At 45.8% G+C, this 13,473-nt stretch overlaps 1 protein-coding gene across 1 annotated transcript in view; it reads right to left on the bottom strand.

The window, feature by feature from the left end:
- Positions 1–13,473, bottom strand: part of nid2a (nidogen 2a (osteonidogen)) — a gene marked incomplete at its 5' end in the record, with an annotated part of 106,050 nt that overhangs the window by 68,994 nt on the left and 23,583 nt on the right. The window contains 5 exons of the mRNA XM_083634174.1: positions 903–1,014; positions 2,814–3,143; positions 3,322–3,454; positions 7,377–7,516; positions 7,613–7,714. Coding sequence (XP_083490300.1) covers positions 903–1,014; positions 2,814–3,143; positions 3,322–3,454; positions 7,377–7,516; positions 7,613–7,714 — 817 coding nt within the window. The remainder of the gene's footprint in view (positions 1–902; positions 1,015–2,813; positions 3,144–3,321; positions 3,455–7,376; positions 7,517–7,612; positions 7,715–13,473) is intronic.

Raw genomic sequence — 13,473 nt, 5'->3', positions numbered from 1 at the left:
GAATGTGAAGATGTTTGGATGCATGCAGAAAACCAGAAAAGGAAGAATACTATAGAACAGAAAGTTGTAATAGGCTGAATGTTGTGTATATTTTGTTGAAATATATTGATGGATATGAAAATGCACTTTCTGTTTCACTGTAATATTACTGGTAAGTGAAAGTTAGTATAAGTCAGTGCACATTCTTTTATGCATGGTGTGTGGGTTTCAGTGGCAATGTTTTCTTTCCAAACCGGCTGTTTGTGAAAGAACATGATTAGATGGCTAAACCGACAGTTTGTGTTTGTTAGTTACAATTATGCTGACAGGACACATAAATATGGCTAAAAAAGGTTAAAAGAAACCTAATTTTTTTTATTTAAAATTAGATATTCCTCTAAATATGGCTAAAAAAGGTTAAAAAAAAAAGCTCAAATTTTTTCCGGCGGCCGCCGAAGCCGCCTCCCCTCCTGCCGTCCTCGACCCTACCAACTTTGAGACCAAAACGACGCCCTTGCAACACACACTATTTGACCCTTATATAACCAGGCGAGCTGACTACCGTAGTAAGAACACATTCGTATTTACAGCAAAAGCCTGTGGGAGTAGTTGCAGGGAAAGGAGTGTTAGACACACACACATACACACACACACACACACACACACACACACACACACACACACACACACACACACATATACACACACACACACACACACCTGGGCCAGTACAACGGCAGTATTGTGCTGCTGCTGCTGCTGTGCGGCTCTGCTGGTTTGGTGCCTTGCTCTAGGTCTCATTACCCTTTCAATTCCCCCCGCACCATCTTCACCCAGCAGGTCCGCGGGATTCGAACCGACAACCATAACAGTAAGCTTCACAGTAACATATACATACACACTGGTTTTGGTTTCTCTCTTACCTCCTGTGTCAAAGTCAACATCGTCTTCCTCCACGCTGACCACGTGACCTCCAGGGGAAATGGGTGGTTCGTTTCTCTGAGGGGGGTACACATCCAGAACCTCTAATGGAGCCTATTGAGGGGGATCACAGAGGAATACCTTTCACTTTAAGGGGCCCTTTACACGAGGACAGTTTCTGGAAGAAACGACACAATAGCGTTTCCTTCACACCTTTTCCTTCACACCTTCTCCCTGTTTACATGAGCGCTGTTGAATTTTTAAAACGCCGTAATGTACATGCCAGGTCGCTAGGTGGCAGTGTGATCACCTTATTCTTTGCCCATACAAGGACGCTTCTGCATGACGTAATTTCGTAATCGTCTTTCCTGTTTTAAACACGGACGTCTTCCGCCTTCCGCAGTCATTTAGACTTGCCAAAAAGCTTTTTTCAAGCTAAAAAAAAACCCAAACTGTTTTAAAGTTTTAATATTTGTCGGGTGAGAATGGAACATATATGTGACCAGTTTATCAGAATAACGCCCATTGGAAATCTTTAACGAGCAGTGAGGACCGGGAGCGCTGAGTGTGCTATCTCTGTCAAACCCTACTGTAGGCTACCGGCAGTGAGAAAACACTGTCGACGTGCTTTTGTAACTAACATTAAATGCCGACCGGGTACAGCCATCGGCTCCTCGCAGCAGTAACGTTATGAACATGTAACTGAAGTTGGCCGCAGTGTAGCTTAATTCTGAATGTTGCCAAACATCATTCATACTGACGTTTTATTTTGAAAATGGTTGCCAACTCGCGCACGGCTATGGCGTAATCGCGTGTGTCGCGTGTGCAGGCACATCAGAGTTTCTGAAATGTGCCGTCTTCAAGCGATTACATGGAGCCCTCAGCGGGAAGCGTGTCAAAGAATTCCACTCTGGGAGGTGGTTTCAAAATGTGTCGTTTCCTAAGCCCAAATTCGCCGTCGCGGTCTAAAAGGGAGGCACTAACGATACAATAATTCCCCATCACCATAAGAAACCGTCCTCGTGTAAAGTGCCCCTAAGACTCCCAGGCCCAGGCAGTGTTTGTGAACGTGAACAACTCTCTCCCGAAGCTATAGAACCGGAGAGTTAAGACTTACTATAAGGTGTAGTATGGGTACTGTATATGAAAGCATATGAAAGCATAAATTGACCAGCTGGTGGCTAGCAATAATTTAGCTTTACTTGCCTGGTGGCTGGTGGCAATCTATTGGTGCTTATCTAAAACTACTTGTATAATATCAGAATCAGCTTTATTGTATCCCGCTTGTATGCAAGTAGCATTGTAGTGTACAGTAAGGAGTAATTATGGCCAAGTATAGGTTAATTTGTATGAAAAAACTGCATTGTACGTAGTTACAGAGGGGGGAATTTAGGCTTGGACAGATGAAGCCAATGCGGAAATGGCCAAAACTGCATTTCCTCGAATGGCCACTTGAGGCTGGCTGCAAAAGGAAGTCAATCCCCATTCAACCCATAGATACAGTCGGTCTGTATGGGAACGCCCACAAAATGTGGGGGAAAACGGGAGGATTTCCCCCACGCTGACCCATTGACCACCACGTCTATGACGACACAGCGCCTGAATGTATGACCAACTTTACAGCATAAATAAACATATTTACAGCTTGTTCAAAAACGGTTTTGGTCTCTAATTTCGCCTTTCATGACAACTGTACGGGGGTGAATGTTTATATAATTCACCTGTTTAGAGTAAAATAGACAATAAAAAAAGACTATGTTTTGGACGTGATTGACAGGTCGCCTGTCCAGTGATGGCGCAGCTTGCCGATCATGGACAGGTCGCGCTGCAGCTCTGTGGGAAACCCCTGGTCTCATGCGAGCTGCACAAGAACCAAGTTGGCCGTGGCCAAAATGCTATGGTAGCTACAGTACCTGTGGCTGCTGGTCCTGATGCTGCTTAACACCTCCTTCTGGTAAGCTGGCTGTCTCTGGAGGATTAGGGGGGATGTACTGCCTCCCTGCGGGCTCCACACCATATCTGGGTTCAGAGGTCAACGGTACATGGTCACCGCCGTATGGCGCCGTGTCAGAATCCACCGGAGGAGAGGAGGGAGGGGCGGTGACCTCATCAGCAGCAGGCGCTGGCTGGAACTCAGGGTCCCCGCCTGTCAGAGGGTAATCCTCCTCTTCCTCTTGGTTCTCGGGGTCAAAGGTATTGTCCGGATACTCCTCGAACTCGGCGTACTCCGGAGTGGTGGTGTCCTATAGGAAACAAGGATGGGTCAGACGGCTAGGAGCAGAAAACTCAACTCAGATGGCCATTGTCTATTCACATGATACAGAGCTGCATAAATCACAGAAACAACTCTTGACTTTAATTAAACTGACTAACTGACTATTGAAAATTATTATTATTATTATTATTATTAAAAGAAATTACCAGTGAAAAGTGGCGCGCTCTCGTGGGAGGAGTGGCAAGCAGGCCACCGATGGATGCAGGAACGATGTTGTCGAAAGAGTAACGGTTCCCAATGTGGAAGAGCCAAACACCAGGGACTCCTGTATTACCAACCCTACAGAGAGAAAGAGCCAAACACCAGGGACTCCTGTATTACTAACCCTACAGAGAGAAAGAGCCAAACACCAGGGACTCCTGTATTACTAACCCTACAGAGAGAAAGAGCCAAACACCAGGGACTCCTGTATTACCAACCCTACAGAGAGAAAGAGCCAAACACCAGGGACTCCTGTATTACCAACCCTACAGAGAGAAAGAGCCAAACACCAGGGACTCCTGTATTACCAACCCTACAGAGAGAAAGAGCCAAACACCAGGGACTCCTGTATTACTAACCCTACAGAGAGAAAGAGCCAAACACCAGGGACTCCTGTATTACTAACCCTACAGAGAGAAAGAGCCAAACACCAGGGACTCCTGTATTACTAACCCTACAGAGAGAAAGAGCCAAACACCAGGGACTCCTGTATTACCAACCCTACAGAGAGAAAGAGCCAAACACCAGGGACTCCTGTATTACCAACCCTACAGAGAGAAAGAGCCAAACACCAGGGACTCCTGTATTACCAACCCTACAGAGAGAAAGAGCCAAACACCAGGGACTCCTGTATTACCAACCCTACAGAGAGAAAGAGCCAAACACCAGGGACTCCTGTATTACTAACCCTACAGAGAGAAAGAGCCAAACACCAGGGACTCCTGTATTACTAACCCTACAGAGAGAAAGAGCCAAACACCAGGGACTCCTGTATTACTAACCCTACAGAGAGAAAGAGCCAAACACCAGGGACTCCTGTATTACTAACCCTACAGAGAGAAAGCAGTCTTTAATGATCAAATCAGTGCATCTATTCATCCAAATAAATTGGTAATAAATTGGATCTCAAGCGGACAGCTACTATACAACTACAATACTATAACTACAGATATCGAGGACTACTATTGCTGCTGCTATTGCTACTATTACTTTAAGGCAGTGGTTCCCAAACTGGGGTACGCGTACCCCTAGGGGTACGTGTAGGGGTACCCCTAGGGGTACGTGGAGGTACTACAGGGGGTACTTGAGAGAAAGGGGAACATGGAAAAATTTAAGAATAAATCATGAAAATAAATGACATGTTAAAATAAATCTGCTCAGGAGGCACGAATTGTAACTCTTTCACTCCATTTCTCATTTTGTAATGTTATATTCTTCCAAAGGTGGGTTATCATTCATTCATTGCATCATATGCTATAGTTTTCTCTTGCAGTTTTCTAAGCAAAATGTTGTCGGGTAAAGGGGGTACTGTACTTGGATTCAGAAATCAGGGAAAGTGTGGCTCACCTGGTAGAACGCGTACCATAAAGGCTTAGTCATTCGCACGGCTGACCACGGGTTCGAATCCGACCATGGACCCGTGGTCCTTTACCACACATGTCATCACCTCTCTCCCTCCCCATCTTTCCTGTCTGCCTACTGTCCTAAGAGGAGAGAAAGCCAGGACACTTGAATGTCCTTTCAAAGGTTTTAAATCTATCATCTGGGAAGTGACAGCGACAACAGACGTTTCAGCGAAACAGGCCTTCTTCAGCGTTACAATGCTGAGGAAGGCCTTTTTGGCTGAAACATCCGTTGACAGCGCTGAAGAAGGCCTGTTTGGCTGAAACATCCGTTGACAGCGCTGAAGAAGGCCTGTTTGGCTGAAATGTCTGTTCACAGCGCTGAAGAAGGCCTGTTTGGCTGAAATGTCCGTTCACAGCGCTGAAGAAGGCCTGTTTGGCTGAAACATCCGTTGACAGCGCTGAAGAAGGCCTGTTTGGCTGAAATGTCCGTTCACAGCGCTGAAGAAGGCCTGTTTGGCTGAAACATCCGTTGACAGCGCTGAAGAAGGCCTGTTTGGCTGAAATGTCCGTTCACAGCGCTGAAGAAGGCCTGTTTGGCTGAAACGTCCGTTGACAGCGCTGAAGAAGGCCTGTTTGGCTGAAACATCCGTTGACAGCGCTGAAGAAGGCCTGTTTGACTGAAACATCCATTGAAAGCGCTGAAGAAGGCCTGTTTGGCTGAAACATCCATTGACAGCGCTGAAGAAGGCCTGTTTGGCTGAAACGTCTGTTGACAGCGCTGAAGAAGGCCTTTTTGACTGAAACATCCGTTGACAGCGCTGAAGAAGGCCTGTTTGGCTGAAACGTCCGTTGACAGCGCTGAAGAAGGCCTGTTTGGCTGAAACGTCCGTTGACAGCGCTGAAGAAGGCCTGTTTGGCTGAAACGTCCGTTGACAGCGCTGAAGAAGGCCTGTTTGGCTGAAACGTCTGTTGTCACTGTCACTTCCCAAATGATGATGATGATGATTTGAAAGGACATTAAACTGTGCTGGCTTTCTCTCCTCTTAGTCATTGTTGTGTGCCTTTTGCACCTGAGCTTTTATCGATAGGTGAGTGTGCTTGCTACTACTGTGGTTGCCTACTGTCCTTATCTAATAAAGGCAATATTATGTCCAAAAATAATAATCTTTAATAAAAAAAAGAAATCAGGGAAACTGAAGCCAAAAGTTTGAAAGCCACTGATTTAAGGCTTTCTGGTGATGTAACACACCCTCTGGCAGCCATGTTGGATGGCCCCCAGCTCTTGGGCAACAGTTCCTGAGATTGACAATAGTTGATTGCATTTCTAAATATTTGCTGTGCTGTTGCTTTCCTGAGAACATTTAGTCACTGGTCTGATCATATCTCCATAGACTGTATGGAAATATGCACGTAGCCACTGTGACATCACCCCTTGGCTTGTGGACACTCACGACATTGAAATGGATACTATGGGGTCTAACATCATCACATATGAATGCTCATTGACTCCCCAATAGTCTCAGCTTTCCACTCATACCCAATTTATGCAATTCCAAGACACCTTATAACACATTATACTGCATGCAAAAAAAATTGTGGTTTTAGCCAAAAACTGCATGGGATTAGCATGTCTGTAAAGGGGAGACAGAAGCCCCTTCTAAACATGCAGTGAAATCCGGATTATAACCAGCTGCTAGCCGGTCGGCCTGCATGTTTAGAAGCAATTAGCCGCCTTATGCGCACTCCCGCGAGTGCGGATCATGACCATCTGAGCCCCTAGTACAGGATCCGCATTCTTGGAAAAGCGGCTGTTGTTTAACACCGGCAGCTCATGTTTCAGATCATGTCTGACTGGGTGGGTGTGGGTGTTCATGACGTTGCTAGTGAGTAGGCGTGTTGTAGATGACGTTGCTGCCGTGCGACTGTCGCAGGATAATAAAGCCGGGGGCTCCAGCTTTGCTGTGTTTACTTCCTGCTTCGGGCTCGCCTCTGCAGCGCAATTTATGCGTCATGCCTCCCCCCTTCCCCACGCCTCCCCCCGCCCGCTCTACTCGTCATCGGCAGAAAAAACGGAACATTTCCAGCTGTTTCTAAACAAAGACCCCTCATGTCTAGAAAGGTAAAACCGGAAAATATCCTGCTCTGGCTAGCCGGACATGGTCCAGACTTCATGTTTAAATTTCATTGTACTGGTTGTACAATGACAATAAAGCTTTCTGATTCTGATACCAATCGATGCCTTAGGTCATCTAGTTTCATATGATCTCAGTATCTTCACTCTAACTTTAGAAATTAGTAGCCGGCAATGAAATACGGGGACATTTCCAGGGACAGCTCCAGCCGGGGACAGGTCACCGAAAACTGGGACTGTCCTCAGAAAAGGGGATGTCTGGTGGTCACCCTAGCATGGCCGTGTTTTGGAGTTGAGACATGGGGCTAAATACAAGACATTTGGAGAATCTACCTCATGAGAAAAGGAATGAACTTATAATGTTTCTGAATGGATCTACACCCAGACCACAACAAGCTTTTTCTTTCACCCAGGCTGCTAGATATTTAGACATTTGCACACAGCTAATTGGGCCTTCGTGATGTCACTTAGCTGTGGTTGTGAAGAGATCTGTGAGCCAACTGTGTAAGGATTCTGTACTTACTGGTAAAGGTTTTTAACACTCTGTTGGTTGCTGGTCACACTGTAGTGCGGCCCTTCCGTTCGGGAGAAGAGCAGGTATGTGATTTCTCCTCTGCTGAAACCCACTCTAGCAGGCAGCTCGATCTCCACATTATACGACTCCTAGAAGAAAAGACAGCACAGCATTAAGTCAAGTGGAATCTGCCTCAAAAAGCCCATAAACTTGGCAAAGTCTTGTAGCCTATCTAACCAGGTTACCTTGGGCCGCGTCCCAAAGAAGTTCAGGCCATCTTCAGGGTAGAGGTAGAGAGCGTAGGAGTCGGTCTCATCGTAGGCGATTACCGCCTGGAACGTGTTGATCTAGAGAGACGAAAGAGTCGTTCTTTAATCAGAATAAAACCCGGGACAAAGAAGCCAAAGCAAAGTTAACCTCTTGCAGCAATGGGTTTGTCATATATGCACATGTCCCAACCCCCTCCACACAAACACACACACCCCTGATTTAAGAGAACATCAAGTATCTCCTGTAGTAGAATTAACACATTATTACGGCCCACTGATGATGAACCAATGAAATACAATGCTTTTCAAAATGTAGAGGTTCCCTCGGCAAAATAAGAAAACTACTTCAACTTAAGTTATGTAAAACATCTCATCTTTTTATTCGTGTAACATTTTCTTTCAAACTAAACTCATTCATTCATTCATTCATTCATTCATTCATTTGTGCATTTAGCCAAGCGTCGAGCATTTGGACGTCATGTTATCAGCAGAAATGTTCATTTCGGCCATACCTATATTTCATTTAAAGCCTTTAATGACCGGCCGATACCGATGACACGCAATATCATGCGTGCATCCCTACGTGGACACTGTCTAATAATAATCTTCAGCTCTGCTAGAGTGTCAGTTTGGGTCTGTGAGGGATGAGGTCAGCTCAGCCAGCCTCCCAAACATTTTAACACTCAGTCGTCATATTGAAACTTCACACCTCTCCTCACGCCTCTTTCATCTCTCCCTCTGCTGGCCACAGTGTTTACACTTCACACCTTCCTCCTCCTCCTCCTCCTCTCCCTCACTCACACTTCTCTGCTCTCCCCTTCATTACACACACACACACACACACACACACACACACACACACACACACACACACACACACACACACACACACACACACACACACACACATAAAATAAATGTAATTTGATACAATATTCTGCAATTTTGCAACAAAAAAATTGAAAGAAAGAATGCTTGCTTGAGACAGAACAGGTTTTTGTCAAAAAATAATGATACAGTGAATAGTGGATCGAAATGCATTTGTGGGAAGTGAAAAGGCAGCGCTTGCCCCTCCCTCATTACCGCCACTGAGGTGCCCTTGAGCAAGGCCCTTAACCCCAACTGATCCAGTGGAGCTGATCAGTAGCCAGCAGATCAGACTGTGGTTGTACTGGTCAGCTTCCAGGTGTGAATTTGTGTGTGAATGTGAACAGGGCACTCCTGAAAAAGAGAGCATTGCTCTCAGTGAGACCCCCCCTGTATAAATAAAGGTAACAAAAAAATCTAATAAATTACTTTTGTTCTTTGTAATTGTACATAATTGTATTTTTCAAACCAATAAAGTAAATTAACTGAACTGATTTATTATACATAATCAGAACACACAATAATCCATTGCAGTTGTGTTGCTGTAGGTTATCAGCCTATTTTAAGATTTATATTTCAATGGTTCATACACTAAGAAAACAATAATAATCCAAATGTAAAATTTCAATTATCAAAATATTTAGGGATATATTAATATAACAACTCACTTCACACAGCCACTGAGAACAGAAAGAAAGAAAGAAAGAAAGAAAGAAAGAAAGAAAGAAAGAAAGAAAGAAAGAAAGAAAGAAAGTGTAAAAAAGTGTAAATCTCGCTTTGATGTGGAAAAAGAAACCTATTTTGTCACTTGGCGTTAACAGTGACACTTCACTGTGTGCTCCAATCGCAAACACCATAGACACAACAAATGTCTCTCACTCCTCTCTCTCAAACCCCCCCCCCCACACACACACACACACACACACACACACAGCTGTTCCCAGAGTCCTTAATGATTTGTTCACACACACACACACACACACACACACACACACACACACACACACACACACACACGCACACACACACACACACCCACCCACCCACCCACACACACACACACACACACACACACACACACACACACACACACACACACACACACCCACCCACCCACCCACACACACACACACACACACACACACGCACACACACACACACACACACACACACACACACACACTTTAACTGTCAACCAGATATAAGACAAGTGAAGTAATGGCCCATAATGATGATGCAGTGCAGAGGATGTTTTACCTCACAGGACCCTGAACCCAACATCTGCACATTTCTGCTGAATTACAGATGCCGACTACGGGGCACTTTTTTCATCTGGATGGACTATTGTGACTATGGAATTTTCATTTTCTTGTGTAGACGGCTTAGACAAGGAGTACCTATTTTTTCAGAATCAACAATTACGAACCAAGCAACTGATTTTCTCAACAATTGTGACTAGAGGAAATATTTTTCTGAAACAGCAATCGTGACTAGACAGGCTCACTAATTAAATGATTGTGGATCGTTAGCCCCTTTCACTTATGCAGCCTGTTCCATAAATGTCAAATTACATTATTTTCCCCTCTATCTCTCTATTCTGTTCTATCCCTCCTTTCTTATTTTCCCCTCTATCTCTCTATTCTGTTCTATCCCTCCTTTCTCCATTTAAAATGTGTTGAAATGCTGGCAAATCAGTTCCCAGTGTTCTGCCAAATTCTGCATGCCCGGCGAGAATGACATTCACACACCATACGGTTTTGACTTAAAGACAGGGGGATGCAAATCTCCGCACAGTTGTGTTTTGAAATGGGGGGACAATAAAATAAACAAAATATCCCAAAATATCCCCAAAACACCCACCCCCCCCCCCCCAAACCCCTAAGTGTAACACACATTGTGGGAAGGTGGTATATATAGCTGTCACAACCACAACGCCATGATTGGGAAGTTTGAAGACCGAATCGCTCTCCCCTAAGGATCACTGACTGCCAGCACCGCTGCACTGCTAATCCTCCTGTCTTTTTCCCCCCAGTCTCTCTCATATTTGGGGGCACAAATTGTCCCGTGGCCCCCCCACTTCCGGTGCGTATGTCTCCGCAAGTATGCAGGGCAGGCATCCCTGTTTTTAAGCACCAAAGTGGGCTTCCATGAGCCAGGAGAGACCTCCAGGCCTGGAGGTCACCTCCCCCCAGATTTCAGAATCCGGCATAACACCGGCAATTTCCCTGCTCAAGACGTTGTAACATTTCTGGCAATGTTCCATATCGAACGTACGTGTGAACGATGTCGTAACATTGACGACAAGACGTTCTGTTGTCCAACTGTGTGAGACAATCGCAACGTTCTCAAGGAGGTGACGAGTTTATGACCAGGAGAGAAAATACAAGCCGCTAGACAACCTGCATAGCGTTTTTGACAAAGGATTGGCAAAAATGTCAAATCGGACGGACATGGAAATAAGAGGCCTCCTGATGACTTCTGGTCTTTCATTTTTACCCACAGTGTTAACTGCAGAGACTAGTGGTTAAACGTTCCCCCCTAAATTGGACATTGCAAAGGTTTTACAGGAAGTTTATTTCTGATGTATATATATTTTTTCGTATACTCAAACAATACTGTTGTTATGTGGGGCACTCAGCCCACGCTGCCTCCAAAACCGCAGCAGAAGAAGAAGAGGAAGAAGAAGAAGAAGAAGAAGAAGAAGAAGAAGAAGAAGAAGAAGAAGAAGAAGAAACACTGATTTACTGAATGAAATGAAGAGTGTGGGTGATCCCATGGTGTTTTCCTTTGGGAGGGAATTAGCTTATCTGCCCCCCCCGCACGCACACACGCACGCACGCACGCACGCACGCACGCACACACACACACACACACACACACACACACACACACACACACACACACACACACACACACAGAGACCAGACATATACATACAGACTACATACACACACACACACACACACACACACACACACACACACACACACACACACACACACACACACCATGGGCTCGCCACCCCCAGCCCAGATGTTCATCTCCACATCTGTCTTCCTGTGTGTGTGTGTGTGTGTGTGTGTGTGTGTGTGTACATCTTTTATGATGACATTACAGCCAGAGACATCATTACAGGATGAGACATAGACACACACACACACACACACACACACACACACACACACACGCATGCACACACAGACACACACACACACACACACACACACAAACACACACACATACAGATGTCCCTCATCTCAACCACACATGCGTGTGTGTGTGTGTGTGTGCGTGCGTGCGTGTGTGTGTGCGTGCGTGCGTGCGTGCGTGTGTGTGGCTAATTGTTTACACCAACATCTTTAAGCCATCTTGTTGTTTGTGGGCGTGGAGCACTCTGTAGCTTCCAGGCACTTTGTAATTAGTGAGGAGGGGGTCTTTCTTTCTTTCTTTCTTTCTTTCTTTCTTTCTTTCTTTAGTACAGGTACAGAGATGAAAGGATGGGGGGGAAGAGGCTCTGGTTTACAATGGGAGAGGGGGAAAGACAGACTTATGACACGGACACACTAGACTTCACGATGGTCAAAGTCGTCAGATCGCTGTTCTGTTCACATTATGCAACCTGCTGTCTTGTAATCACATCGCATAACATATGGACCATTCTACAGAATAGACCATATTCACAGCGCAGCCGTCTTGGAATGATGTCACCCGCTGGTTGGGAACGCAATGAGACTCTCATCCAAAACCTTTTCTGAACATGGAGCAGTAGACCAAAAGTTTGAGTTCTGTCACACCAATTTCGTTTGATCACATCGATAAATGGGCAGATAAATGTGTACAGGATGTGTACACCTCCTCACCTCCTCCCCACTGACCATCAGCATAGGAGCGCCCCAGGGGTGCGTCTCCAGCCCCTTCTGGTACGACCTCTACACCCACGACCGCGTGGCGACTCAAACCTCTAACACCATCGTGAAGTTTGCAGACGACACAGCAGTCGTGGGGCTGATCTCGGGGAGCGACGAGACGGCCTACAAAGAGGAGGTGGGGGCCCTGGAACAATGGTGCCAGGACAACCACCTCTCTCTGAACGTCTCCAAGACCAAGGAGATCATTGTAGACTACAGGAGGGGGGGGGGGTGCACACCCCCCAATCACCATCAACGGCACAGTGGTGGAAAGGGTGGACAGCTTCAAGTACCTGGGAGTCAATATCCACCAGGACCTGACTTGGGCCGGCCACACTGCCACTGTCGTCAAAAAGGCCCAACAGCGAATACACGGACTCAAGCGCCTGAAGAAATTTGGGCTAAGGAAAGAAATCCTCAGGGACTTCTACAGAGGCACCATTGAAAGCCTGCTGACTGGCGGCTTCACCACCTGGTACGGGAACTGTACCACCATGGACCGCAGGGCGCTACGGAGAGTGAGACGCGCGGCACAGCACGTAACAGAATGTGAGTTGCCAGATCTGCATGAACTGTATAAACAGCGGTGCCTCAGGAGGTCCCTGAAGATCATCAAAGACACAAACCATCCCCACAACAGCCTGTTCTCCATGCTACCCTCAGGGAGAAGATACAGGGTTCCGAAAGCACGCACAAATCGCTTGAGGAACAGTTTCTTCCCGCAGGCCACGAGACTCCTTAACATACACAAATAGTGTAGTAGCCGCACTGTACCGTACTGTAGCTGCTACCATTACGTATGTCTAACGTTTAATTGTATGTTTAATAAGGAATATGCTATTTGCACCTGTATGTCAAATACGCCGAATTTAAAATGCCGAGTTTAATTGTATGTTTAATAAGGAATATGTTATTTGCACCTGTATGTCAAATACGCAGAATTTAAAATGTTTAAGCACGTCTAAAGTATGCACACGACATGTGCACCTATGTGCAGTGAATATGCCACTGTCTCTGACTTGTCTTATCACTATACTGCCTTATTGCTTGTTGTGTCTCTTG

Source organism: Poromitra crassiceps (genome assembly GCF_964638095.1).
Source record: "Poromitra crassiceps genome assembly, chromosome: 3".
In the NCBI taxonomy this organism is placed as follows: Eukaryota; Metazoa; Chordata; class Actinopteri; order Beryciformes; family Melamphaidae; genus Poromitra; species Poromitra crassiceps.
The sequence above is the reverse complement of the archived record's forward strand: the minus strand, read 5'-3'. Positions and strand labels throughout refer to the sequence as shown.